At 40.0% G+C, this 25,797-nt stretch overlaps 1 protein-coding gene across 4 annotated transcripts in view; it reads right to left on the reverse strand.

Annotated features, from left to right (window-relative positions):
* Positions 1–25,797, reverse strand: part of CSMD3 (CUB and Sushi multiple domains 3) — a 567,871-nt gene that overhangs the window by 195,986 nt on the left and 346,088 nt on the right. For all 4 annotated transcript variants that reach the window (XM_033155765.1, XM_033155768.1, XM_033155767.1 and 1 more), the window contains 4 exons: positions 11,685–11,867; positions 9,642–9,968; positions 4,969–5,163; positions 2,038–2,176 (listed from right to left, as the gene is read on the reverse strand). In XM_033155765.1, coding sequence (XP_033011656.1) covers positions 2,038–2,176; positions 4,969–5,163; positions 9,642–9,968; positions 11,685–11,867 — 844 coding nt within the window. The remainder of the gene's footprint in view (positions 1–2,037; positions 2,177–4,968; positions 5,164–9,641; positions 9,969–11,684; positions 11,868–25,797) is intronic.

The following is a 25,797-nucleotide window of genomic DNA, read 5'->3' on the forward strand; positions in this document are numbered from 1 at the left end:
TCCTTCTATTTTTAGCTTTTCAGACATCTATTAAATGCTCTTTAGCAGGCCCGTGCAAAGCTTGTCTAAGCCCTGGCTTGAGAGTCTCGTTAGAATAAAGTTATAAACAAAAATTTAAAAAGCGGCAGGTCCCTAGCAGGGACTTTTGGCCAGCTTTGCCTTCTGAGATCCAGGGCAAGTACACCTGGTTGCCACACTTCCTACACATGCCTTCTCTTTAATTTCAGTGTAGTTTTCTTTTTGAAGTCGCTTCCCCACCCACACCTTTACTGCCACGTTTTGTGCTTGGCTTTTTAACCGTACATTGCATTCTCTAAAATAAGATCTGTGGGAATCCAGACTAGCAAATGGAACCATCTTCACTTGGAAGCACATCCTCGGGCCTCTTCTGTGCTTTGATGTAACCCTGCTGTTTTGTCGGGGGGGGGAGTATCAATGAGGTACATTAATAAAGAATTAATAAAGAAGAAAGAAGAAGGACTCTGTAAGGTGGTGTATTATTCAGAGACATATTGTTCCTCTTCCAGCTTGAAATACTGTTTATTTATTTATTTTTAAAAAACCATTGTTTTCTTCTTATGAAGTAATTATGCAAGCATGTCTTAAAAGTTAGGCAGATCAATAATTTACAGGTTTTGCAATCTTGATTCCTTAATGCAGCCCTATTTATTCATTTCGTTGCCCTGCTCCTTCGCAGCTGTGATCTCATTCTCAAAAATGAATGCCTCTTTGCCGAAGGGATCCATAGATTACCAGCATTTTAGAATTAACATAATTAAAACCAACACATTTTAAAATGCGCAAGGAACCCTGCTCAGGGAACAACCGGAGCAGAGAGGCCACAGATTCATCTGAAGTCCTGTTGACTTTCTTCTGGTCAGGTCAGAAGAGGTGGGGTGAGTTTGGGCGGGTGCCTTTCTGGGAGCAGAGGGGCATGGATTAGGCTCCATACCTGGTACCAGGCCAACTTTGGATCCAGCAGATCCATTGCTGCCACTGCTCCACCACCTCAATACCCTATTTGGGAGGGTTTACATTGGCTACTGTTGAAAGAAATACCATCAGCAGTAGCATCACAACTGCCCATAGAGGCCCGAGTGGTGGTCACCAGACATAATCCATTCATAACAGTGGTCGACTAAAAGTTTCTCAAAGGAAAAATACTGATTGTTTTATTTTTATCACATACACACACACCCAAATAAACCTACTACACAGAATGGTCCCCAAATATTCCCTGGCAATTTTTGTATGTGGCAGCCACCATCTCACTACCCTCCCTCCCAACATCCCTTCCACCCCCCACACGTACACACAATGCCCTGTAACTTGCTATGCTGGGTCCAGAACATTGCCGAGGATGCAAACGGTGGCCAGAATGACGAGACAGCTGCAACTGATGCTTCAGTAAGCATGGCAATTGGTCAGTGGCTATGGGAATTGTAACCTGAAATGCAGCGATACCCCGTGTTACGTACGCGATCCGTTCCAGGTCATGCCACGTAACCTGGGCGTACGTAACGCGAATGCACACAAAAAACAACAACAACCCGGAAGTTCGGGTTTTTATTGCACTTCTGAGCATGCGCAAAGTGCGCAGAACGCTTCTGCGCACCCGTGTGTCGCATGCGCTCCATGGAGGACTTCCGGGTCGCAAACGTACGCAAGTCAGACGTACGCAACATGGAGCACACGCAACACAAGGTATGACTGTATCTATGCTAGGGAAGGCTGCTCTACCGCTATGGTTCGTTCTGGGACATGTGGTAGTGGTGGGAAACCAGAACCGAAAGCTGGTGAAGCCTGCTGATAACATCAGTTAATACTCTACAACCAACTGAAGCAATGGCATGAAACGGGTTTACATTCCAATACCCCTCAAAGATCCAAGAGACTCTCAATTAAACAAAAGCAAGGGGATAAAACTAGTGCGTGCCAAATGAAGATTAGTTTTCTATCTATATGACAGTGGAAACAAATATCTCCAGTTTATCAGTAAAAAGTGGAAATATAAGGAGAAAAAGCTTTTGTCAAGACCTTTCAAATGTAATTTTGATAGAGTGTCCTGGTTCAGCTTCAATCACCCACTCACAATTCAAGGAGTCTTTATAATACCCAGGCCAGCCTGGAGAAAGGATAACTCCACTGGGAGAAGAAAAATGCCCACCACAGGGAGCTGAAAAGAAGAAAACAAAGACTTGTATTTGCTGTCAGGCTGAAATTGCTGCAGTTTTCATACAGTATTCAGGAATAAAGGATACAACAAATGTGTTTGCAATGTATAAAGTAGCCCAGTGGCTGTAGGAGTATTGGTGGTCCATATTTGGAGCCTTCACAAGACACAGGCTAAAACACTGAAATAACAGATATATTTGTGCAGCATACAGCCTTAAGAGACTGACCTGCGGACCAATAAGTCCTCTGTTCAAATTTCACCTCTTCTGTTAACTCACTAGATAGACTGAGGACCACACTACGTCTTAGATAACGTGTAACGGTGATTAAAAGCTACTTCAGGAGGAGGCAAATGAGAAAAATGAAATGGGGGAAGAGAGAGAGAGAGAGAGAGAGAGAGAGAGAGAGAGAGATTTAACCTTTTCTTAACTTGCTTCACCCAGTGCATAGCTAAGCTATGAAACTCACTTCCACAGTGAGGGAAACAAACCTGAATGGCTATAAAATAGGATTGGACAAATTCATAGAGCACAAGGCTATCAATGGTTACTAGTCTGATGAATATGCTCTGCCATTGTGGTCAAAAGCACCAGTGCTTCTGAATACCAGTGGCTGGAAGCCACAGGAAGGGAGAGTACTTTTGTACTCAAATCCTGCTTGCTGGTTTCCCACAGGCATCTGTTTTTGCTTTATTGTGTATTTTGCATTGGCATTTTGTAAATTGTCCTGTGATCTTTGGATATGCATTTAATTCATCATCATCATCATCATCATCATCATCATCATCATCATCGGCGACTGTGAAAACAGGATGCTGGATTAGAGGGGCCGGTTGCTGAGCTTGATCCAGCAGCCTTTTCCTGTTTTCATACCATTTATCTGCTCCGAAATAGCCCTCTGTCGTAGCTTTTCCATTATGGGATTCAAACTGCATGTTTGTGAAAGCAAACACATTTTAAATGCTGCAGAGATAGGAAGCCATTTGTAAGTAGTGGTTTAGAACAGGGAAGAATTAGTTCATGGGAAGGTTAACTGTTTCTCCTACTTGCTCCATCCATGTTTTCAGTCTCCCCCTCCTGAAGTGGCTTTCAAATTCCAAAAGGAGCAATGAGCTATCATTATACATAAGTAGCATGCAGTTTGGCCCTCAGATAAACCATTATCTTCCAGCCTCAATGCCTTGCTTCAATATAGGGATTGTGATAATGATCTGCTTTGACGGGTCATTATGAAGACTGCTGAGATAATGTATCTATGAAATGTGTTTCATGGCCCTAGCTTGTGTTAATGCACCCTGAAGTGCCATCAGAGACCTAGCAGTTAAAGCATAGGGGAAATTTGCGCCACATACATGGCAAATTTGGTCCATTTACGAACAAGTACCGGTAAATATGTATCCTTGTAGAAAGAACTCTGTAACACGAAGCTGAAGTTAAATGGGTTATTTCCGCTAGCTGCATCAGGAATTCTCAATATTCTCAAGGACTGTAATGCCCAGAAATGTCATAAAATAACTGGAAATAGCTCTATGTAGGATGGACACTTGTGCGACACCGAGAGAGAAGGAATGCATTACCCTAGAGAGAGGATAAAAGCTACTACTAAGAACACAGTCTGATTAATGACATGTGTCCTTAATCCAAATGATGCCTCAAAAGAGCATATTGAGAAGGGGGCTAAGCATGATTATCTATTGATAATACTTGCCTTCAAAACTATATAAAATAAAATAAGGGGTACAATTATTATTGGCATGCTCCAACTATTGGAATCAATATTTTGGATGTTTGTATCACTAGCACCACTACCCTAAAAAGTAAAATATCAAGGTGGTAAAATATAAAGATGATAAGGATGTTAAAATATCAATATGATATCAACAATATTTTAGATTTTTTTTCTGACAAAGCAAATGTAATGTTTTTCCACACATTTCTTAAAAAACCCACTAATAACATTTACCTGTTATGACAAGACAACTTAAAGTCAATTCACTTGGAAAAATTTCCAACCCAGAAAGGAATGCTATCATATAAAAATGTCCATCATGCATTAAGCTTCTTGTACAATGAACACCTGTAAGTCACACTTACTATGATAGTAGCACTGAGTGGAGTTGAAAAATGTTGCTACAATTGACAACAAAGTATTACATGACAAAAAACTCTTAGCATAAACATTAAGTATCTATATACAGTGGTACCTCGGGTTACAGACGCTTCAGGTTACAGACACTTCAGGTTACAGACTCTGCTAACCCAGAAATAGTACCTCGGGTTAAGAACTTTGCTTCAGGATGAGAACAGAAATGGGGCAGCGGCGGCGTGGCGGCAGCGGGAGGCCCCATTAGCTAAAGTCGTGCTTCAGGTTAAGAACGATTTCAGGTTAAGAACGGACCTCCGGAACGAATTAAGAACATAACCAGAGGTATCACTGTACCTGAAGGATGCCATCTAATGATGTAAATTATATTTTAAATAAATAGGAGCAAGGGAGAAGCAAGTAGGGTAGACATAATTGAGACAAACACACATAACATATAGACCAGGCATCCCCAAACTTGTGAAGTCAAGGCCATGGTGTCAGGTACGGCCAAACTTGGCCCTCCAGATTTTTTGGGACTACAATTCCCATCATCCCTGGCCACTGGTCCTGTTAGCTAGGGATGATGGGAGTTGTAGTCCCTAAACATCTGGAGGGCCGAGTTTGGGGATGCCTGATATAGACCATCAACTCAACATATACATAATTAATTATAAATATATGATAAAACCTATCATATATCCATCCTACCTCCGCACTTAGGGATAGGTCCACTCCACATAACTTTCCCGTCCAGCAATACACAAGTGATTGTTTCAGTTCCTTGAGTTTTAATAAAGCCTTCTTCACAAATGACAGAAATTGAACTTCCCAACTGAAAGTTGTCACCAAAGCGCCGTGCATTGATTGGTATACCAGGATCTGGACACTCATTGTGTCCAAAGGCTTTAAATAGAAACAAAGAGGAAAGGGGTAACATATAAGCCTTTCAGATTTCCAGATACATTAGGTAGCCCTATCCAGCTCAGACTTTACATGTTCCACTGAACATTTCTTTTCCAGTTCCCAGATTAAGGAAAGTCCTTTTCAGTGTCTCCTTGGAATGATATTTATATATGCCTTTCATAGGCGTTTCAAGAGAATATACAAATACAACATAAGGACAGCTCAAAACGATACAAAAATAACAACTAAAACAGTACAAAATAACAACTAAAGATCAGTTTAAAAACAATTCCAAATGAAAACCTTTTTTATCCAGCTGCAAATTGTCTTAACAAAAAACGTTTCCAATTGCTTCTAGAAACTACCAATAGTGGGCACCTGTTATATCACAAGTATGGAGTAACTGGAACTTATGGAATACATACCAAGTTTAGACAAACCCTAAGAACAGAAAGGAAGTATTTTGCATTTCTTTATCGTCAAATAAAAATTATTCATTTACTATAATTAGTGGTGCTATCCTAAGGCTAAGGAGAGGGCACCCAAGGGGTCATAGGATATACTTGATATCCCTTTCTAGTGTCGGTGATGGAACTCCAATACTGGAGAGGGAGATTTAGTGTTGGTAGGACTAAAAGTGGTCATGTCAATAGCAGATTTGGATTTTTTTTGCACTGCACCAGCCTTCTTTCTGCCTCATGTTCTGCCTCCTCTCAGTTACTGGCATGTTGACCTCCATCTTGGGAGCCTGGTAAACAGAACTGCTCTACCCTGCTCCATCCTGTTGCCACTACTGCCTGGTTCCCTGACATGCCCCCATACCAGGAATAAATTTAGAACGATCCTGAGCATATCTAAGTCTCCCTCCTTCTTCTTTGCAGTGAGAGGAAAAATACTATTTAAAAAGAAGAAGAAGAAAGAAACGGAAGACAAAAATTGTGTCACCACCTTAACTTCCGCCCTGTTAGTCTTTGGATATGGCAGTCAAACTGCCTTCAGTTTTTGTTTCCCCACTTCGGGATTGCACCATAAGTGTACACTAAAGCAGATAGAAACATATATGTAGTGTATATATCATTAACTTAGTACGACTCATTATTCCTATAGTCAAAACAAAATAAAAAATAAAAAAATTCCTTCCAGTAGCACCTTAGCATTTTGTGACAGTACATTGTGGTTCAAAACACACCCTTTTGATTATTGAAAGAGAGTTCAGTAAATGTCCTCCATTAACATTTCCCCCCCCTGCTCCTCTGTGCTCAGATTCACATGATGGTACACATAATAGAGAAAGTCACTCGCTGATAAAGTCAAGAGGCTTGCAGGCAGTAACAAGCTGTTGAAAAATCTGTCTTTGCTAGAGTTCATCCTTTTTTAAACAACGTAGTGGCTATTCCTGTTTCAAAAAAATGCCCCTTCTTCACCTCTCTTGAGAAGGAAAGAAAGAAAACAACGGTTTGCAATTGTCTTCAGCCTTTGACAATTGAAAGTGTTTCCCCTGTCTCTTAGAAAAGTCAGACCACTAGTAAGATAAGGATTTTAATAGGAAATTTTCCATAGACAGGAGAGGCACGCAGGACTGCACAGTATGCCATTGTCCACATACTCAGATTCTTCTGGCACCAAGGCAAAGAAATTAATAAGGTAAGGTAATGTAAAGTTATTGTTGCATTAATTCTCTGGTCCAAGGAGAAACAATGTGAGAAAAGTAACCACCACCACACAAAAATGGCAACCATGTAGACTATGCAAAATGTACAAATAAACAGATATTAATTTATCAACTGACTACTGATTAAAAAGTATGGTTAGATTTGGGTTTTTTTATGTGAATGCATACGAGACTACATTTGGGAAACAATGAATTCAGAAAACAAAGGTCCATGAGCTGAGTTTTGTTCACTGAATGGAATATTTAATATTTATTTATAAGAGTTATATACCACCTAATAACCAAGACTCTCTGGGCTGTTTACAGTAAAAAGAAGAAGAAGAAGAAGAAGAAGAAGAAGAAGAAGAAGAAGAAGACAAACATGAAGTCTCAAACAGAATAAACCTAGCAATCACTGAAAACCGAAATAAAAACAATTACAGGAGACATCATTAATGGATAGACTTAAAAAAAGTAGTAAAGTATTTCAAAATGGAAAAGCCTAGAAAATTCTTGAAAAGGAAAAAAAAAAGTGTTGACCTGCTACCAAAATGCCCACAATGTCAGACTGTCAGTTTGCATTTCTTAGTACAGAATGTATTGATCTGATATGTAGAGATCTTTCCTATTCTACTTAATTTAAGAAGGTTCTGGAAGTTTCTCTGTGTGAAAGAAACAAGCAGAAGGTTCATGATTTTTGGGTTATTCCTTCAGAGAAGTCGAGCACAGCTGGTTTAAACTGGTTCTGTTATCTCTTTCGATGAAGGTCATGCTGACTAAAATAGTAGGACCAGAAGGAGCCTGGCCTTCACACTTTTTATCTCTTTTCCATCTGGTGTGGTGTTCTGTACATAGTATGCTTAGTGTTAAGGCTTAGACTTACTATAAGTTAATGTAAGTTTAAGTTAAGTCTGCTGCAACTGGATTTCTTATGGACAGTGCCAATCCTGAATGTATTGGATTTGTCACCATTATGCCCATTTGCCTTCAGTAGCAGTAAACATCTGCTGGATGAAATACAACTGCCTCTGGTCTATTTTTTGGGAATCCTGAAACATGTTTAAGTTGTTACTCTGCTAACTATATATTGGAATCTACTCTGGATCAATATTGAGTAGACCTTCCATGACACAGACAAGCCTATCTGGGGTGGGGTGTGTGTGGGGATTGCACTAAAAAGGATGCCACCACTGAAAAGGTCCCCTCCCTAGCAGCCACCTGCTGTACCACATTTGACAAAGTCACTTCTCTGGTCTCACATCGTTCTACAGCTCCCTGCATATACATAGAGAGATCTGCTCTGGAGCATGGGAGCATGAGAATTAGTGTAAACAGCTGATGAGACAGGTCTAACTGGCCAAAAAAAAAAAGTTGCCTTTCCCAACTCCATGTGTGTAGGCTCCATTGGATTCAAGCTCTTCTGTGAAGAGGACGACACTACTGGAATCAAGCCAGTGTATTTAAAGAAATATAAATTATTCTGGGTCAGTGTATGTGTGCACTGTTGGCTCCCTGCAAATTCAGCACAGAAAGAAATTATATAATCTTCAATATGTCTTCAACCAGGAGCACTGTTGCTTAGGATAAACCAAGGCCACACTGCTCCTCATCGTGATCCAGCCCCAGTACCATCGGTACATGTGTACTCCATTAACTAACATATAGACTGATACACCTTGTATTCTGTACTTTCTCTCCCTTTCATGAAAGCTTTGAATATAAATACAAATGAGTCTGCAATCCTCCATAATGCTTACTTGTACAAAAGAGGACTCACAACTAGACAAAACTGCAAAGGAACAGTCTGCTAATCTCCTAAAAAAACATTTCAAATTCCAGAAGATTTTGCTGTATTTTTTCAAAAGAAAACAGAATCAAAATATGTATAGATGCAAACTTAAATGAAACTTGAGAACAAAGATGGCCTACTGAAAATTAATTTATAAAGTGCCCTGGGAAGAGAAGAACTATATCTTAAGTTGGGTCTCCATTTAGAATGAGATAAACCTGGCAAAACGAAGGAAGCAAAAAGGAGGAGAATTACTAGCGGCAAACAAGCAGTTTTAAATTACAAGCTGCTATGATATACGTCACAGCTAATTTAACTTTAATGCTCTTCAATTACACTTTGACAACTTATTAGTGACAGTACTTGCCACCAGTGTCACTTCTGTAAAGGAGTAAACCTATATTATAATTAATTGCTTAAGCTCAGTTAAAAAACAAAAAAAACAAAAAACCGCAGCTCAACAGTCATATATTCTTTCAGAAAGGCCAGTATAAGCAGAAAAACTACACTGTATGCCATATTTACAAGGCATTGACACCTTAAAATACTAGCTTCATCAGGGACAGATGAAATATCATAACCCTTGAGGGGAAAGAACGCCCCAAACACTAAGCACTTAATAATCTTGCAGCAACTCTGTTGCATACAATAATCACATTACAAACAAACAAACAGAGCAGAAGAGCAAATAAAAAAAAATAAGGAAATATTCATTATATGCTTCACCCATAAATTTCATAAACTTATTCCTCTACAGAAAGAGGAGTGAATTGAGGCCAGATCCTTGAGCAAACCTCTCCTTGCAAAGCACAGAAAGCAAAATGTGCAATCAGTTACTGGGTCAGAACACTGACAGAGTATAAGAACAGGTTAAAAAATATCGGTCCAAGTATTTCTTTTCCCAGATGCTTTTTTGCATCTGACTAGTAACATTTGTGGGGGGGGGGGGAAGCATCTAAATTCTTCTTTTTATTTTTACCATGTACCATAGAAATGGTTTGCATCCGAATTTTAATTGTGAATTAAAATGCTACTCACTGTTATATGTGATGTTAAATCCTCGACCTGACATGGAGTGGTCAGCTTGAAATTCCAGGCGCAAAATGTGACTATTACTAGTGAGATGTGATGGCACTTCGGCCCCAGTAAATGTGCCCAGTATTGGAGAATCAGGTGAGTCACCATCTTTAATTGCAAGGAAATCAAACTGAGATTCCAAGTCAAAGTCATTAAAGGAAAGATGAATTCGGCTCCCCGGGTCTGAGATGATTGTCCATATGCAGTTCAAATTATTTCCATATCCCTCTGGGTAGTCAGGAGAAAGGACAGTTCCCATTGGTGCCGTGAAATTAGAAAGGCAAGGAACTGTCAAAAGCCAGGAAAGAAATTAGAAAAAAAAAGATACATCAGAAGCTAGTTTAAACAGGCGATTTCAAATCTACATCCCAATCTCATCCTTAAAATTCCTGTTATCTGTTCATTTTCTCACTGGACGAACAAATGACCTTGATAATGAAAACAACAGAAAAGTCCAGAAGGTTGTGTGCTCGCCGAGCCACACAGTTATTCCAAAGTGATTGAAGCTACAAAGGGCAGTTTTCTCATAGCAGATCAATGCTACAGAAGCCTTTTCAATGAATGAGACCCATTCACAACTGCTGCTCATGTCTTGCTTAGCAAGTAATTCCTTAAAATGCTGAGATAAACTTGACTTGGGAAGGGATGCAAGAAGGCAATTTTTCCTTTTGATAATTCTACTAGTTGCAGAGTTGGGTGGCTGTTCTCCCCACCCACCCTGGTACACAAGCCACCCTATTTCTCCCCCATTGGAATAGATTTTCAGGCACAAACCCCTTTCCACAGGACAACTGTAGCTGCACTGGGTCATTGGAGTATTTCAAATTGATTATTTTATTTTCTACTATTTTTTCAATTTGTGAGGATATGGGAAATGGAGCAGTTATATTATACTGAAATCACAGTAGGTCTCATGATTTATCCATGTCCAGCAGTCCTTAATCTTTTGGTACTACTACTTATTTCCCCCTTTAGGGAACTGTTCAAATGAACAATTCCACACTGAGCACATTAACAGTCAAAAGGTCAGTGTTGCCATGATAATTTGTAGCTTACAAATAAGTATAAGAAATGCATTAGGAACAAAATAGTTTTCAGCTTTCATTCTTGGCTCAGACAATATTTCATACTTCATACTGCTATTTTACTAAACCTAAAGTAATTTATAATCATAGTTGAGTGATAATCTTGTGTTTATGTGTATTTTCTTGCAATATCACACACACACACACACACACACACACACACACACACACATATATATATATATATATATATATATATATATATATATAGACACACACACACACACACACACACACCGTATATTGTGGCGTATAAGACGACCCCCAACTTTTCCAGTTAAAATATAGAGTTTGAGATATACTCAACCACAGATTTTCCACCCGGCGTATAAAACGACCCCCGACTTTTGAGAAGATTTTCCTGGATTAAAAAGTAGTCTTATATGCCAGAATATACTGTATACACACACACACACACACACACAACACACAAACAAACTATACACTATACAATGTATTACATAAATGGTGAATTTAGCTCTGCATAATATTAATACTTGACAGTCAAAATATATCTCTCTGTGATTATGTATGTATTAAAAGATATTCATGTATAATTCATGGTGTGTGTGTGGGGGGGAGGATCTGTAAATAATTTAAATGCCCTTGACTGCAATTCAGCTACTACTATCTTCGTGAAATATAATGGGCTTCTAAAATTTCCTATAAGAAAGATAAAATGCAAATATAAAGTATGCTTATATTATGTGAAATTACAACATGGCACCATGAAGGCACCCAACATCAGCCCCCATTCTGGATGAAGACAGGCAATATTTACTTTTATTGGAACAAAACTTTGCACTTAGAATATAAATGGCAATAGCATTGGAAAAGTATATATCGTAATTAAAACAGTGTTTTTTTTAATTAATATATGCTGTACTAAAATATTCGGAATAAATCTGTTTATACTCACAGATGCAGATGGGTATGTTTGCTGACCACTGGTTATTTTCTTGACAAACAATAGATTTTTCTCCAATAAGTTCAAATCCAAACTGACACTCAAACCTTAACACATCACGATTGGAAAATCCATCCCCTTCTCTAATACCATATAATGGAGTTCCAGGATCCCCACAGCTTTCTTTTTCAATCTCTGTGGAAATAGCAGATAAACAATTTACTGCCCAAGAAGCAAATTAAATAGTCAATAGTCATTCCTCCAAAACTAAAAAAGGTGGTGGGAAGACTGTGAGGATATAAACTGAAAACTGATATATAAACTAAGAATTGCTAATGAAATCTCTGTCGTTTCTAAATGGTACACAATCAAATACGGGAGAAATAAGTTCCAGTCTTTTATAGAAAAAGTAAAATTTAGGCACTCCCAATTCCCAGTGTATTTTTATATACACAATTTTCAAACAAGTGTTCATATGGAAAGTACTGTTGATTTCTGTTACATTAGCTTGAAGCATTATATATATATAGATATTTATATTTATATATTTATATATATATATACACAAACACACACACACACACATACTCACATACACACATACACACACACACACACACACACACACACACAATCGGTTTGATTTGGACAGGGTCAATTTCAAAAATCTCAGATTTTCGGTTCAAACAAAGTGCTAACGCTGACTTCAAAATACAGTGTCAGGTTTCTCAAGACAAACTACATCACTATGGACTGTAAATGTCATGGGCTGTCTTCTCCCCTAAGCACATTCCATGAAGGAGTATGGCTAGGGTATTAATAGTGATCTAAGAAAATATGAATTACCCTTGGCCAAAATACTGTTTAAAATATATTGCACTGTGACTTATTTATAACCCAGTTAATATTATGCACAATTGCTATACAACAGTTTGCTATACAATTGCTATACAATTGCTTGTCAACCTAGTGCTGTCCAAATATTTTTGGACTACAACTTCCATCAACCCAGATAGGAATTACACTCCAAAATATCTGGGGAGCACAATGTTGTCAAAAGACAGCATAGAACAGAACATACTATATTTTTATGTGTATAAGATGCCCCCATGTATAAGACAACCCCTATTTTTTTAACCCAAAATTAAGAAAATGCACTATGCACTATCCGTGTATTATTTTAAACTTCAAAAATTTAGGAAAAAATATTGTCTTATGCATGGGAAAATATGGTATGTCCAATGAATGACACCGCAATGTTTACCTCCTTGCAACAAATCAGTGACTTGTGTTTGAATAAGGATATTTAGTCAGCTTCATGTCTGAAGAAAGAATCTAATCCCCTCCACTGAAAAAAAATATGGTCACTGAAACACTAAAACCAAGTCCACATCATAATTTAAAGTTTATCAGATGAAAAACTGGTTACTAGGTACTGCTGCAGAATAAAGTTCTATCTGTGATAGACCAAACATTCAAACACCATCTTGCATAATTAAAACAGGCACATAAATGAGCCCTATATTGGCTCAGCTACAGTTCTGGAATGTAAACGAGGCCAGTTCTCACATGTGGAAGTACTACTGGAGGTCTGAGGATCTCAGTCATTACATGTCAACATACATTATATATTTCATGTGAGCATCAGGGCCTAAGGACGTATTTTGTAAGGGATCCAACCAGTGGTGTCATCACACATGTGAACAAGCTCTGGAAGTATGCATTAATTTGGCCCGATAATAACCCAAACGGTTGTGATCCACTTTATGTGTAGAACAACAAAATCTAAATCTATTCAGGGACCAGGGAGATTTCAAATAGTCACATTTGAAGCTGACAATGGGTTAAGCACCCTACCTGCCCTACCAAATCTCCTGGCAATTCTCTACTCCTAATATTCTCCTCCCAAAGCTGTTTTATCTTTAAATAAATTAATAAATAAACCAAACAGCATCAGGAGCCTTTTGCATGCATTTGAATTTTAAACTTGTGGTTTGTGAGCCCCCTAAGCATCTAAACTTCAATAACCGTTTGAAGCAGAAACCTTTGAATCAAAACAGTTTGAGATCTCACATTTTTCTCTTTCACTCCTCGTGATCTTCTTAAATCAAAGAACATTAAGTATTAGGAAATCTCTTCACATTACGCCATAAAGAAAAAAAAAGTTGTCAACTTTTCTTTTTTTTATCCGATAGAACCAGCTCTCTTTGAAACGTTAGGAAATTGCCCTGCAGTAGGTCAGAGAATAACTGATGTCTAATGTAACTCTCTTTCAAATTATTTATCTCTGGAAGATGGAAACATGGAAAGCTGCCTTATACTGAGCTGGACCATTGGCCCCAGGGGCAGACGAAGGGAGGGGCGGTAGGGGCGGACTGGCCCATCTGTCTTTGCTGAGGGGGTTACATTTGGCACTCCATCTGCCCGCAACCCCCAAGCCTACCCTGAGCCAACGAGGGAAGGGGGGAGCTGCACTGCTTTGCCATTCCCTCTTTGTTTTGACAGCTGGGCGACAGCTGGGGGAGTCGTGGGTGGGTGGCACGCTGAATGTCTGCTATTGGTGGCTCGCTGTGCCCCCATGGGTGGCTCGCTCCGCCTCTGGCTGCAGGGCGCATGCACCACTCTGTGCACCCAAGCAGCTATCCCATTCCTGGGAGGGCACCCTCTGTGCCCCACCGCCCCCCCTTGGGAGCACGCCCACCCTAGGCAGCATGGGCATATGCTCCACCACTGGTTGGCCCATTCAGTACTGTCTACACTGATTGGCAGCATGTATCCAGTATTTCAGGCAGGAGGCTCTCTGAACCCTACCTGGACATGCTGAGGAACAAACCTGGGACCTTCAACATGCAGAGCTGACGCCCTACCACTGAATCAAGGCTACTCCTGGGTGTAAGTAGCAGCGAAGGACCACAAGTTTATTTTATGGCTAAAGTAATTTGAAAAACACATTTTTATGAAAAGAGATAAATAGAAAACATTATTATTATTATTATTATTATTATTATTATTATTATTATTATTATTATTCCACAGCACTATAAAAAAGCAGGAGTAATAACTACACTTAAAGATTTCTCTGAAGTTGCTGAACTCGTATATCTTCAATACAGTGGCACCTCTGGTTACGAATGCTTCGGGTTACGAACTCCGCTAACCCGGAAGTAGCTGCTCCTGGTTTCAAACTTTGCCCCAGGATGTGAATGCAAATTGCGTACCGGAGGTGAGCATGTAGCAGGAGGCCCCATTAGCAAAAGCGTACCTCAGGATAAGAACGGTTTCAGTTTAAGAACGCACCTCCGGAACAAATTAAGTTCGTAACCAGAGGTACCACTGTATATTAGAGAGCTTCTTCTCTATGACATTTCGCTTTGTCTGAAAAGTCATGAAAATGCAGATAGTGATCTATAATCTGGTATGCAGATTACTAACAGTACAATCCTAACCATGTCTACTCAGATATGTCCTACTGAAGTCCTTAACAAAAATATTTTATAAACCACCAAATAGACTGGTATTACTAGTATTCTTGTGCCGGTTATAAAGCACAATAAAGAATACTGTAATTATTTGTAACACTGTCATTCTACTAAACCTGTTGTTTGTCCTGGAGGCAACTTACTCCTACATTGCTAAACAGTATTTGCATAACTGGAATAACATGAGACAAAATTTAGTTGTATGGTATAGATAACTTAGCCTTGGTTGTGATCCATTCCGAAATATACAATACTGGGATCGATGGATACAGTGACACTAATAAATGTTCTCAGTAAAATCAGAACTCTGTAAAAAAATAACAGGGCAAGTTATATCAAAATATTTTAAAATTTAGTGGCATGGGAAAAATCGATATTTTTTTTTGCCCTTCAACTACTTGTATTAATCCCAGAGGTCAAGCACAGTGTGTAGGTGACACACTTAAGCTTCAGGGAAACAGGATGGTCATTTGCTATACAAATGCATTTTGACATAACATCACTAGATTCAATCCCTCAAGAAGCAACTTGTCCATCTAGTCCCTTCTGTCTAAAGAAAACAGGTCAGACTGTGAACATCATTTGGCACTGGTTACAACAGCAATAAAAAGCTTGCTGCAAAGGCAAAGGGGTGTGGGGAATATGGGAACTTTTGCATCTTCCCCATCACCAGAATTATAAATAAATGCTACTGCCAACCTAGAAGTTTGAAAGCACAAAGTGCAAGTAGATAAATAGGTACTGCTCTGGCAGGAAGGTAAACGGCATTTCCGTGCGCTGCTCTGGTTCGGCAGAAGTGGCTTAGTCATGCTGGCCACATGACCCGGAAGCTGTACGCCGGCTCCCTCGGTCAATAAAGCGAGATGAGTGCCGCAACCTCAGAGTCATCCACGACTGGACCTAACAGTCAGGGATCCCTTTACATTCACCTTTACCTGTAAATTACAGTTATTATAAAATATTTTAAAAGAAACCTCTGTATGTATTTCAACAGCTGTTGAAGGCAACTAGCCACCTGTATCAAATAGTAGCCAAAACAAGCGCCATCATTTGCATAAGAAGACACATCCAGTCACTTTATTGAGTTGGCTGAGCATCATGACATAGGTTGGATGATGTATATCCATGGGTTTGGAAGACTGCTTACATGGGTAAATATTTCTTGACAGACCAATAATAAAATGCAGTTTTCAAAATCCTATGTTTCCATTTGTTCCACAGGATGAAGACAGTGAGATTTACATAAAGGAGCATGTACAATAACTGAAATAAAGATATGAATTGTAGATTCATCTGTGTTTGCAGCCCAGTGGGTTACTTATTATTGGTACATCTTTGTAAGATGAGGAGAAGCAGTTACATGCAATCAGACTACACAATACAAAATTAGATAAATATTGGTCCTAGTCTGTGCCCTACTTATTGGTCAACTGTTGCTAATTGCAAGGAAAGTTGGACGAATAAATGGTGGTCGGTTTTGGCAAGCCTAACAGGCTGTTTTCAATGTGAATTGCTAAAGCCTCTCTCTATGAAGAAAGGAATCCCGCCCCCCCCCCCCAAGACTGGGTAGGACCTGGCAACACACATCATGAAGTGACTGCTGATTGATTGATTGATTGATTGATTGTATACATGTGCAAGCTTGCAACTTGCTTGCCAGCAGAGAGTGAAGATGGACTCCAGAGAAACTGGGCAATCTGTTTCTCATGACTGATTGGGAAGGTGGGGGCAGAAAGAATGAGAGAGAGAGAGAGAGAGAGAGAGAGAGAGAGAGAGAGAGAGAGAGAGAAGGGGGCTTTGGTTCCAGACTTCCTTTGGGGAATGGGTGCAGCCCCATCTGCCCAAACTAAGAAACAATGCCTACAATCTACCACATTAACACATGACCTTCTGTAACTTACTTATCTTCTGTCGTCTTCTTCTTATGTACTGTCATTGGACACACTGGAAACCAAATTTGTAATAAAGCAGAGAAGGAAAGATATGGATTCCAGGAGTTACATGGATCAGCTAATGAACCATATACAACAGGCATGGCCAAACTTGGCCCTCCAGCTGTTTTGGGACTACAACTCCCATCATCCCTAGCTAACAGGACTAGTGGTCAGGGATGATGGGAATTGTAGTCCCAAAACATCTGGAGGGCCAAGTTTGGCCATACCTGTCACCATGGCCTTGACTTCACAATTTTGTTGGCTCACTTTCCCTAACAACCTTTATGGCAGTTTTGCCAAAGTTCCCTTAACAACAGTTACTGTAAAGCATTAAAATAGGCCAACGAAACTGATCTGATATACTTATGTATAGTAATTTATCTTAGTTTTCTATCTTACCATATTAAAGTGTGAGGCAGGAGGTCTGTATGATGTTTCTACCTATGAAGCTGTACCAGTGTGCTGCCTTCTGTTTTCTGTTCCAGTGTAACTATTTGATAGATATTTCCTCATGATTCTCAATTGAGTCTATTTATGTGAAAGATAGCATCATCACCTAGCCATTTCTCCACAAGAAAAGGAATGAAATCCACTTGTGACTATATCATTTTGATGGAACATCCTCAAGAGATCCCACAGCTAAGGAAGACTGTTTACAACCCTAACATGGAGACAGCCGCTTGATCTCGCTATGGCTAAGGGCATCTGAGCATCAACTCTATTTAGTTTACAAAGAGAAAGGACTGTTTCTAAAAAGACTCAAGACAAACTGGCTTTACAGAAACCCAGAGAAACATATGGAAGAAAAGGAATAAAATAAAAGGACTTTAGCTGGCAGAGCAAACAAGAAAGTAAACAAAATAGCCCTTGAAGGAAAAAACTTGGGAGTTATTTAGACAGCTACCAGACACATCTTGCAAAGGTGGAAGCTTTTGTTACAAGAAATGTTTACTATCTTTCAGTGGTGAGGGGAAAGTATTTAACACAGACAAGGGGGGAAAGTCAGGCTGTTTATCAGGAGTCATTTAACCAAGGCACAAGAATCTAGTTTATTTGATTTATGTTCTTATACAAACAAAAACCAAATTACGATATCAAAGTTGGGCTGACCATGGTCTCCATTTTTGCAAGACTGTTCATCCTTAGATGAAGCAGGGGCAGTGAATTTCAGGCAGGTGAACAAATTCTAATATTTTTGTGTGGTGGGGCACCTTCATATACAGGTACAAAGTAGCCAAGGTTTATTTGCTTGTTTGAAAGCTATGCCACTGCTTCAAGTGATAGCTTTACTGGCACTACTCTACCTACCAATGCTGCAAATTGGACACTTGATGGACATGCTGACATGACCAATCATGGTTGGCCTGTGTTCCAGACACCAGAGCAAGGGAAGGTCCATGTGTACAACATAGGAACAAGGGTAGCATGAGACACTCATTGGTTATCCCCTCCCATTCAACAAATGCATGTCCAACAACATTTCTATCCACCAGCCTATTTTAAATGGCAATTACTGTTTGACACCCAACAATAACTGTAATCACAATGTCAAGGAAACCACCTACCCTGAGTTTTAATCTACATAAAGGAACCAAAGACACTTATTGGAATTTATTTTCTGTGTGCACTTCATGCCTGCAGCAAACATTCTAAGGACTCTTACTAGGCAGAAAGTCTCACTGGAGTCAGTAAAAATGCATCAGTTTATGCTGCAAATCATACCACACTGGCATGTTGAATTTATAGATCGCACACAGTCAATGGAAGTTATACCAAAAGGCAAATGAATAAATTCCAACATTTATGGTTTCAAAGCTGGGAGCTAGTTCACAGTTTTTCTCAAGTACTGTTAGAAATAGGGAAGAAATCTGTTCAGTTTGCATGTGAATCCACATAATTTGCACTTCCGGAACAGATATGTGACACACAGATAATCTTCAAAATGCATACTTCTCTGAATTTTGTGACAGTGTCATCCAATTTAAAAAAAATACACATATTAGAAGAGGACGGAACCCTGAGGCACCCCACAAGTGAGGGCCCAGGGGTCTGAACACTCATCCCCCACCACCACTTTCTGGACAAAGCCCAGGAGGAAGGAGCGGAACCACTGTATAACAGTGCCCCCAGCTCCTCTAGATGGTTCAGAAGGATGTTATGGTCGATTGTATCAAAGGCTGCTGAGAGATCCAGCAGAACTAGGAAACAGCTCTCACCTTTGTCCCTAGCCCACCGGAGATCATTGACCAGCGCGACCATGGCAGTTTCAGTCCCATGATGAGGCCTAAATCCCGATTGGAAGGGATTGAAATGGTCCGCATCCTCCAGGCATGCATGGAGTTGTTCAGCAACAACCGGCTCAATCACCTTGCCCAAGAATGGAAGATTTGAGACTGGGCGATAGTTGGCCGTATTGGCCACGTCTAAAGATGTTTTTAAGAAGTGGTTTAATGACCGCCTCTTTCAGCGGGTCTGGGAATGCTCCCTCACAGAGGGAAGTATTCACCACCCCGCAAAGCCCATCACCCAGCCCAGGGAAGGGAGAATGTTAGCCGCTTTGAGATTCCTTCAGGTAGTGAAAAGCGGGATATCAAATCCAAACTCTTCTTCTTCTTCTTCTTCTTCTTCCCTACCAGGCCCCGGTGACGAAGGCGGTTCCAATAGATTGCGAACCACCTAAAAGAGTCTCCCGCTGCTGTTTTCTGCAGATGCCACAGAGGTGGTGAAGAAAGTCTTCTTCGCCGTCGCTATCGCCACTTGGTAGGCTCGACGTTGAGCTCTAACCTGTGTCCGGTCTGATTCAGAATGAGTTTTCTGCCACCGGTGCTCTAGCCACCTCAATGATTTTTTCATCTCCCTCAGCTCTGGGGAAAACCATGGGGCTGTCCAGGCTCCATGCAATTGGAGAGGGCGCTTCGGAGCCAAACAGTCAATACCCCTGGTTAACTCCGCATTCCAGCGGAATCAGCTGAAAGGTCATCAACATGGGATAAAGCTTCCCCTACCACTCTCTGGAAACCATTTGGATCCATTAAGTGGCGGGGTGGACCACCCAAATTGGTCCCATCTCCCTGCAGAGGGAAAGGGTCGCAGAGAAGTCCAGTTGCACCAGGAAACACTTCTTTTGTTTCAATTTTACTTAGTGTCAGATCACCCATGTCACTAGAGGTGAACACCAGGTCTAAGGCATGTCCGTGACTATGAGTTGGGCCAAACTTATTCAGGGACAGCCCCATGGAGGCCATGCTTTCCACGAATGGACTCAAAAGTGAAAAGGACACTTAAAACATATCCTAAATTCTTGAGTGGATATATCACACTATAGGTGTGATTCCTAAGAAAGTTCCAGATGAATAAAATTTCCTCCACCATCTGCCTCTTTTGAAAACAGTCAATTAGTGACTTAATTGACTTGGCACCTTGTACAGTGTAGTACACATATGCTGTGTCTTATCAAGCGATTCGCTTTGCACTAAGTTATACAAAAGCTGCCTCACAGCTTTGTGACTATTTCATTTTATAAACATGTTGCAGTTTGAGAAAAGAAATGATGCCCAAGGGTTAAAGTCTTCTCTGTGCTGGATTATGAACACATTACTTTGGTAGGCAACAATGCACCATACTGGCATACCAAATGTTATTTATTACTTATTGCTCTCCTTATTGTGGCTTTGTTCTGAAAGCCTGGGGAAGGACTGCAAAGACATCAGGTTGCCTTTAAGGGGAATGTGAGAAAGTTACTTGTTATGCAAAAGAAACATAATCTGCCACCCCAATTTGTCTTCTTGTTCACTTTAAAACTTTTCTTTACTCTCTCCTTTTATATTCCCAGGGTTCATCTTATTCAAAAACAAATCCTACATGGCCCCAACCTGGAGGCTTGAGTTACACTTACATTTCATTTATATCAATAGGATTTCAGTTGTAATATAGTTCCATTTTTTTAAATTGAGTGAAACTCCTCCAGAGTACACCAATGTGTTTGTCACCAGGCCAGACACAATTGATATTGTTGTATAATAATAATAATAATAATAATAATAATTTATTTCTACCTCGCCTATCTGGCTGGGTTTCCCCAGCCACTCTGGGCGGCTTTAAATATGTAGGTTTATCCACTGAAATGTAATATATGTTGTAGCTCATACTTAAGCCTTGACTAATTTTCCATATTTCACTCGTTTCACTGTTACTTGGTGTCAGGCTTTGGGGAATCGACTTCCTCCCCCGTGACCGTAAATAAGCAGATCAAACAAAAGGAAATTCTTACCAGTTAGTTTCTTTAATAAACACAGTGAGGGACAAAAGAAAGTGTCTACCTAGAATGGCGGTGCTCACCCCCCTCCGTCCTACGTCTTGTAATCTGAGTTTCTACCCTCTGCGCTTTCTGTTCTGAGACTTTCTGAGTTCTTCTTGACCTTGGGGAGGGCAGTGGAGGAATGATGTCCAAAGACTGTGAATCTTACTTCTGCTTGAGGCGCCACGGATGATGGCTGAAAATTCCATCGCTCTGACTCTCACAGGGTAATTAGAAGCTGAGATGGGAGTAATCAGCCTCCCAAATCTTCCCAGGGGTATGGGAAGACACTGCCTCATCCGCAGTTGCCCATTAACTCAGCTTCGAATTCAGGGCTGGGGGGCACTGGATGCAAAGCCCCCGAGAGAGCTCAGCTCTTCTGGGCGCTATCTTCGCAAGTGCAACAAGTTCCATTTCTTAAGATGAAAAATTGGATTTAAGATTTGGACATGCTTCAAATGAGGAGGGATGAAATATTTTGCTAAACAACCCAGCCACTAAGGTGACAAAAGAGATTGAGAGGAAGAAGGTTTAAGATCTAATTGGTACGTGGGAACAGGACGGAAAGGGGGGGGGTGAGCCTTCCTTGTTATTGTACTTTGTTTCATTATATTATATTACTGGGCAAAAAGCCCCCCAAGAAGAACCGTTTTCATCATTTATAACAAGCGAGATTTGAAAGTTTGGTATTTGTGGACATAATATGGCTTCAAAATCATAAACTGTGTGGAAATGAAAATATTATATAATAAGGCATTTGATATTTGATTTGCCTGGAAGAGAATAAAAGGTTCTCCAATTTGTTGATATTAGGCAGAGGCAGAATCTCGTTAGCGGTTAGATTTTTTTAAGGGATTTTGGACAGGTTCCTGGACATTTCTGGCTTTGTGGGCAGAGACACAGTTTTAATTAGGAAATCCACCATGTTGAAGATTGAGACTGGGCTGCGGAACTACAAAGCCATGGGGGGGGGTGAGCCTTTAATATCTAATATCTCATTATATTTGTATGTCCAGCTTAACTTGGTAAACCTCCCCTGGAAAGGCTGAAGTTTGATGCAGCAGGTTTGGAAAACTTATTGAGCAGAGGCATAGTTTGGATTTTATCGGAACTGTGTGAAGATGGCAGCTGCCAGCTGCAAGCATTTTTGGATTTGACAAAAACACCAACGTTTGAGGAGGCACTGCAATTTATGGAGGAGAATCATAGATATTAAATCCACACAGAAACATATATTTGTTTTTATCTCACTTGTGGGAACAACTCAGAGGCTGAGAAAGAATGAAGGATAATATCAGAAACAATTAGGGGAATCATCGGAAATGACTATGGAATGCAACAGAAATTTGATGTTGATCAGAGCCCTCCAAATTTGAAGCATGGGAAGTACAAAAATTTATAATTTGGCAGAATATTTGGACTATTTTATATGTTTATGTATGATATGGAACATTTAATGTGATTTGATTGGTTTGTTAAAGTGGGAAATTGAATAAAAATGATTTAAAAAAAAAGACTGAATCTTCCAGTGTTTTTTTCTCCTAGCTGTTCCCCATCCAGTATTTCCCAACTTCTGAACTATGCAAACCACTATTCCAAATCTATACTGTCCTCCTGCTCCTGGAAAGATTCAGTATCAGGATCAGGGGGAGGGAGTGGCTCCCACCATTCTTCCTCAGTGCAGCCCTCCTCAGCACGGTCCCCAACAATTGGTCCTAGAACAAGGATGCAAATACTAGACACATCCAAGTTTACCCAATCCAACCCCCTCACATGAACAGCTTAAAACAGGGGTCAGCAAACCTTTTCAGCAGGGAGCTGGTCCACTGTCCTTCAGACCTTGTGGGGGCCCTGACTATATTTTGGAAAAAAAAAATATGAACCAATTCCTATGCCCCACAAATAACCCAGAGATGCATTTTCAATAAAAGTACACATTCTACTCATGTAAAAACACCAGGCAGGCCCCACAAATAACCCAGAGATGCATTTTAAATAAAAGGACACATTCTACTCATGTAAAAACATGCTGATTCCCGGACCGTCAGCAGGCCGGATTTAGAAGGTAATTGGGCCTCATCCCGCCCCTGGGCCTTAGTTTGGGGTCCCCTGGCTTAAAATGTTTCCCAGCATGAACAGGGATGGGGGGATTATTTTCAGCATGAGGGTCACATTCCCTTCTGTGCTAACTTACAAAGGCCACATGCTACTGAGAAGGAGGCATACACAAAAATGGATAGAATAATAAACAGAAGTTTTGCCTTTCTGCAGTAGGCTATTTTCTAGATATGCTCACACATGCCTTTCTGTCTTTAACCCAGGTTATCATGAAGTATGATCAGATTTCAACAACATACGGTATAAAAACTACAGCATTAAAAAAAAATCTGCCCACATGTGTAAGGGCTTTCTATCTATTCTACAAAATCAACATCTAATAGTTCTCCAAATCTACAAAGCATTTCCCTGCTTATAGAAAAGAACAAAGACTTTTATGGATGGCGAATTGCTAAAGCTGGAGAATCAGGGTGCTGTTGGTGAGGACCTCGAAGGGACTGAAGGTCCAGTAGGGAGGCCGCGTACCGAAGAAGCAGAGCCATGCCAGCTCAGCAACCTGCACAGTTTATTAATCTTGGCAACATTGCCCAGATGGAACGTCTGAATGGTAAGAACTACTTGACTTGGGCTCTCAAGCTTGAACTGGTTCTAAAACATGATAGACTTTGGCACTGCGTGGAAACTGGTTTTGTTGCCACATCTACGTATGAGGCAGAATTTTCTGTATTATCTGAAGCGTGTAACAAAGTCACATGGTACATCCAGGTACTAAATGATTTGGGATATGAAGTGCAACAGCCTGTGGCAATCTATGAGGATAATCAAGCTCGTATCGCAATCGCTAATTCAGGGAACACTTCAGCACGTGCAAAACACGCGGCAATCAAATTTTGCAATGTTAAAGACTATGTACAACGTAATGTGATTAAGTTGGTTTATTGTCAATCACAGGATAATTTGTCTGATTTATTTACAAAAGCGTTCCCTAGGGTGCAACATGTTGAATTGATTGCAAAGCTGAATATTGTGGACAAAGTATATAAGTTAATTTTTCATGTTTATACTTCTGCTCTGTAGGTCTTTGGGGGAGTGTCATGTGACAAAGACACATGAGAGCAGTAGCCGCAAAGCAGGATAGGAAGTGCTGGGACTGCCCAATCATTTGGGCCTACTAAAGTTATTCTGTTGAGTCACTCTGACATGTGACTCATTCTCCTTATAAGTAGCAGCCATTTTCTCTCTGTGTTCTCAATAAGATTTCAGTCAGAGTCAGTCTGCCTCAGTTGTGAGCAGAGTCAGTATGTAATTTCAGTCAAACTGTTTGGAACCATGTTGTTTATGAAGAAGTTTACTTTAACTCAGTAAAGCTCTTATTCTTTCACTGAAAAACTCTGCATTATTAATTTACGCTGCGGGACAGATAGTACCCCCTTCTAATGATCATCACCCCGACCCCTCGAGTCAGTCCTCTTGGGCTAGCTCTAAGAAGCCAGGATGGGCAAGGATCAAGAGGACAGATAGTTGGCCACACACTTCTCCAAATTCAGCTGAATATGGGTCAGTGCAAATGTTTTAGCATAATATTTCTTAAATGATTTTAAGGCTATAATTGCTACTACTGTTGTTTGTTGTAAGGAACTTGGCATATCATTTTGCAACAGAGCTATTACGGATCATTAGACCAATTATCGATACTAATGACGCACTCTGAATTTTATACCCCTTGCCATACTCAAGCCTGGATTCTATAAGAAATAATGAAATTCATTTTGAAGTACCTCAAATAAAGTGGTTTAAGAAATCATATATTTTGCAGGTTTCTGTGATGTTTTAATAGCCTGTTAAGCCTACTTGTATTTAAGTTCAACTCCTTAATATCGTTTTCATTACCTTGTAATATAATTTCATCATGTTTATTTCTCCTTTCCCTTGATATGTAAGAAAGCTGTCATACCTCCATGAATACCCATTAAATCTTATGGCTATCAAAAAATAAGTGAGAATTCTGCAATGACTATGATTAGCAATTAAGTAATGTTAAATAGTTTGCAGGTGCTAACTTGCTTATTCATGTTTCTTACGATGCTATATTTAAGGTTCAGAACTGTTCAGTGAGAAGACTCAGAGCATGTCACACTTTGTTTTATGGCAAGTTATTTATTTTCAAACTGAAAATATTGTACCTGCTACATTGCTTTCTAACTGTATTAAATAACTGTAGGATGAATAAAGGAACAAGTTATTCCAATTCAACTTTCTAGAACATAAATTAAATAATAAAATTTGTGAATTGTTAAACATCACAATGAAGGATAGGCGTGCCTGGCGTGCTCTGGTCCATGGGGTCACGAAGAGTC

The sequence above is a fragment of the Lacerta agilis genome, chromosome 7, assembly GCF_009819535.1.
Source record: "Lacerta agilis isolate rLacAgi1 chromosome 7, rLacAgi1.pri, whole genome shotgun sequence".
NCBI lineage: Eukaryota > Metazoa > Chordata > Lepidosauria > Squamata > Lacertidae > Lacerta > Lacerta agilis.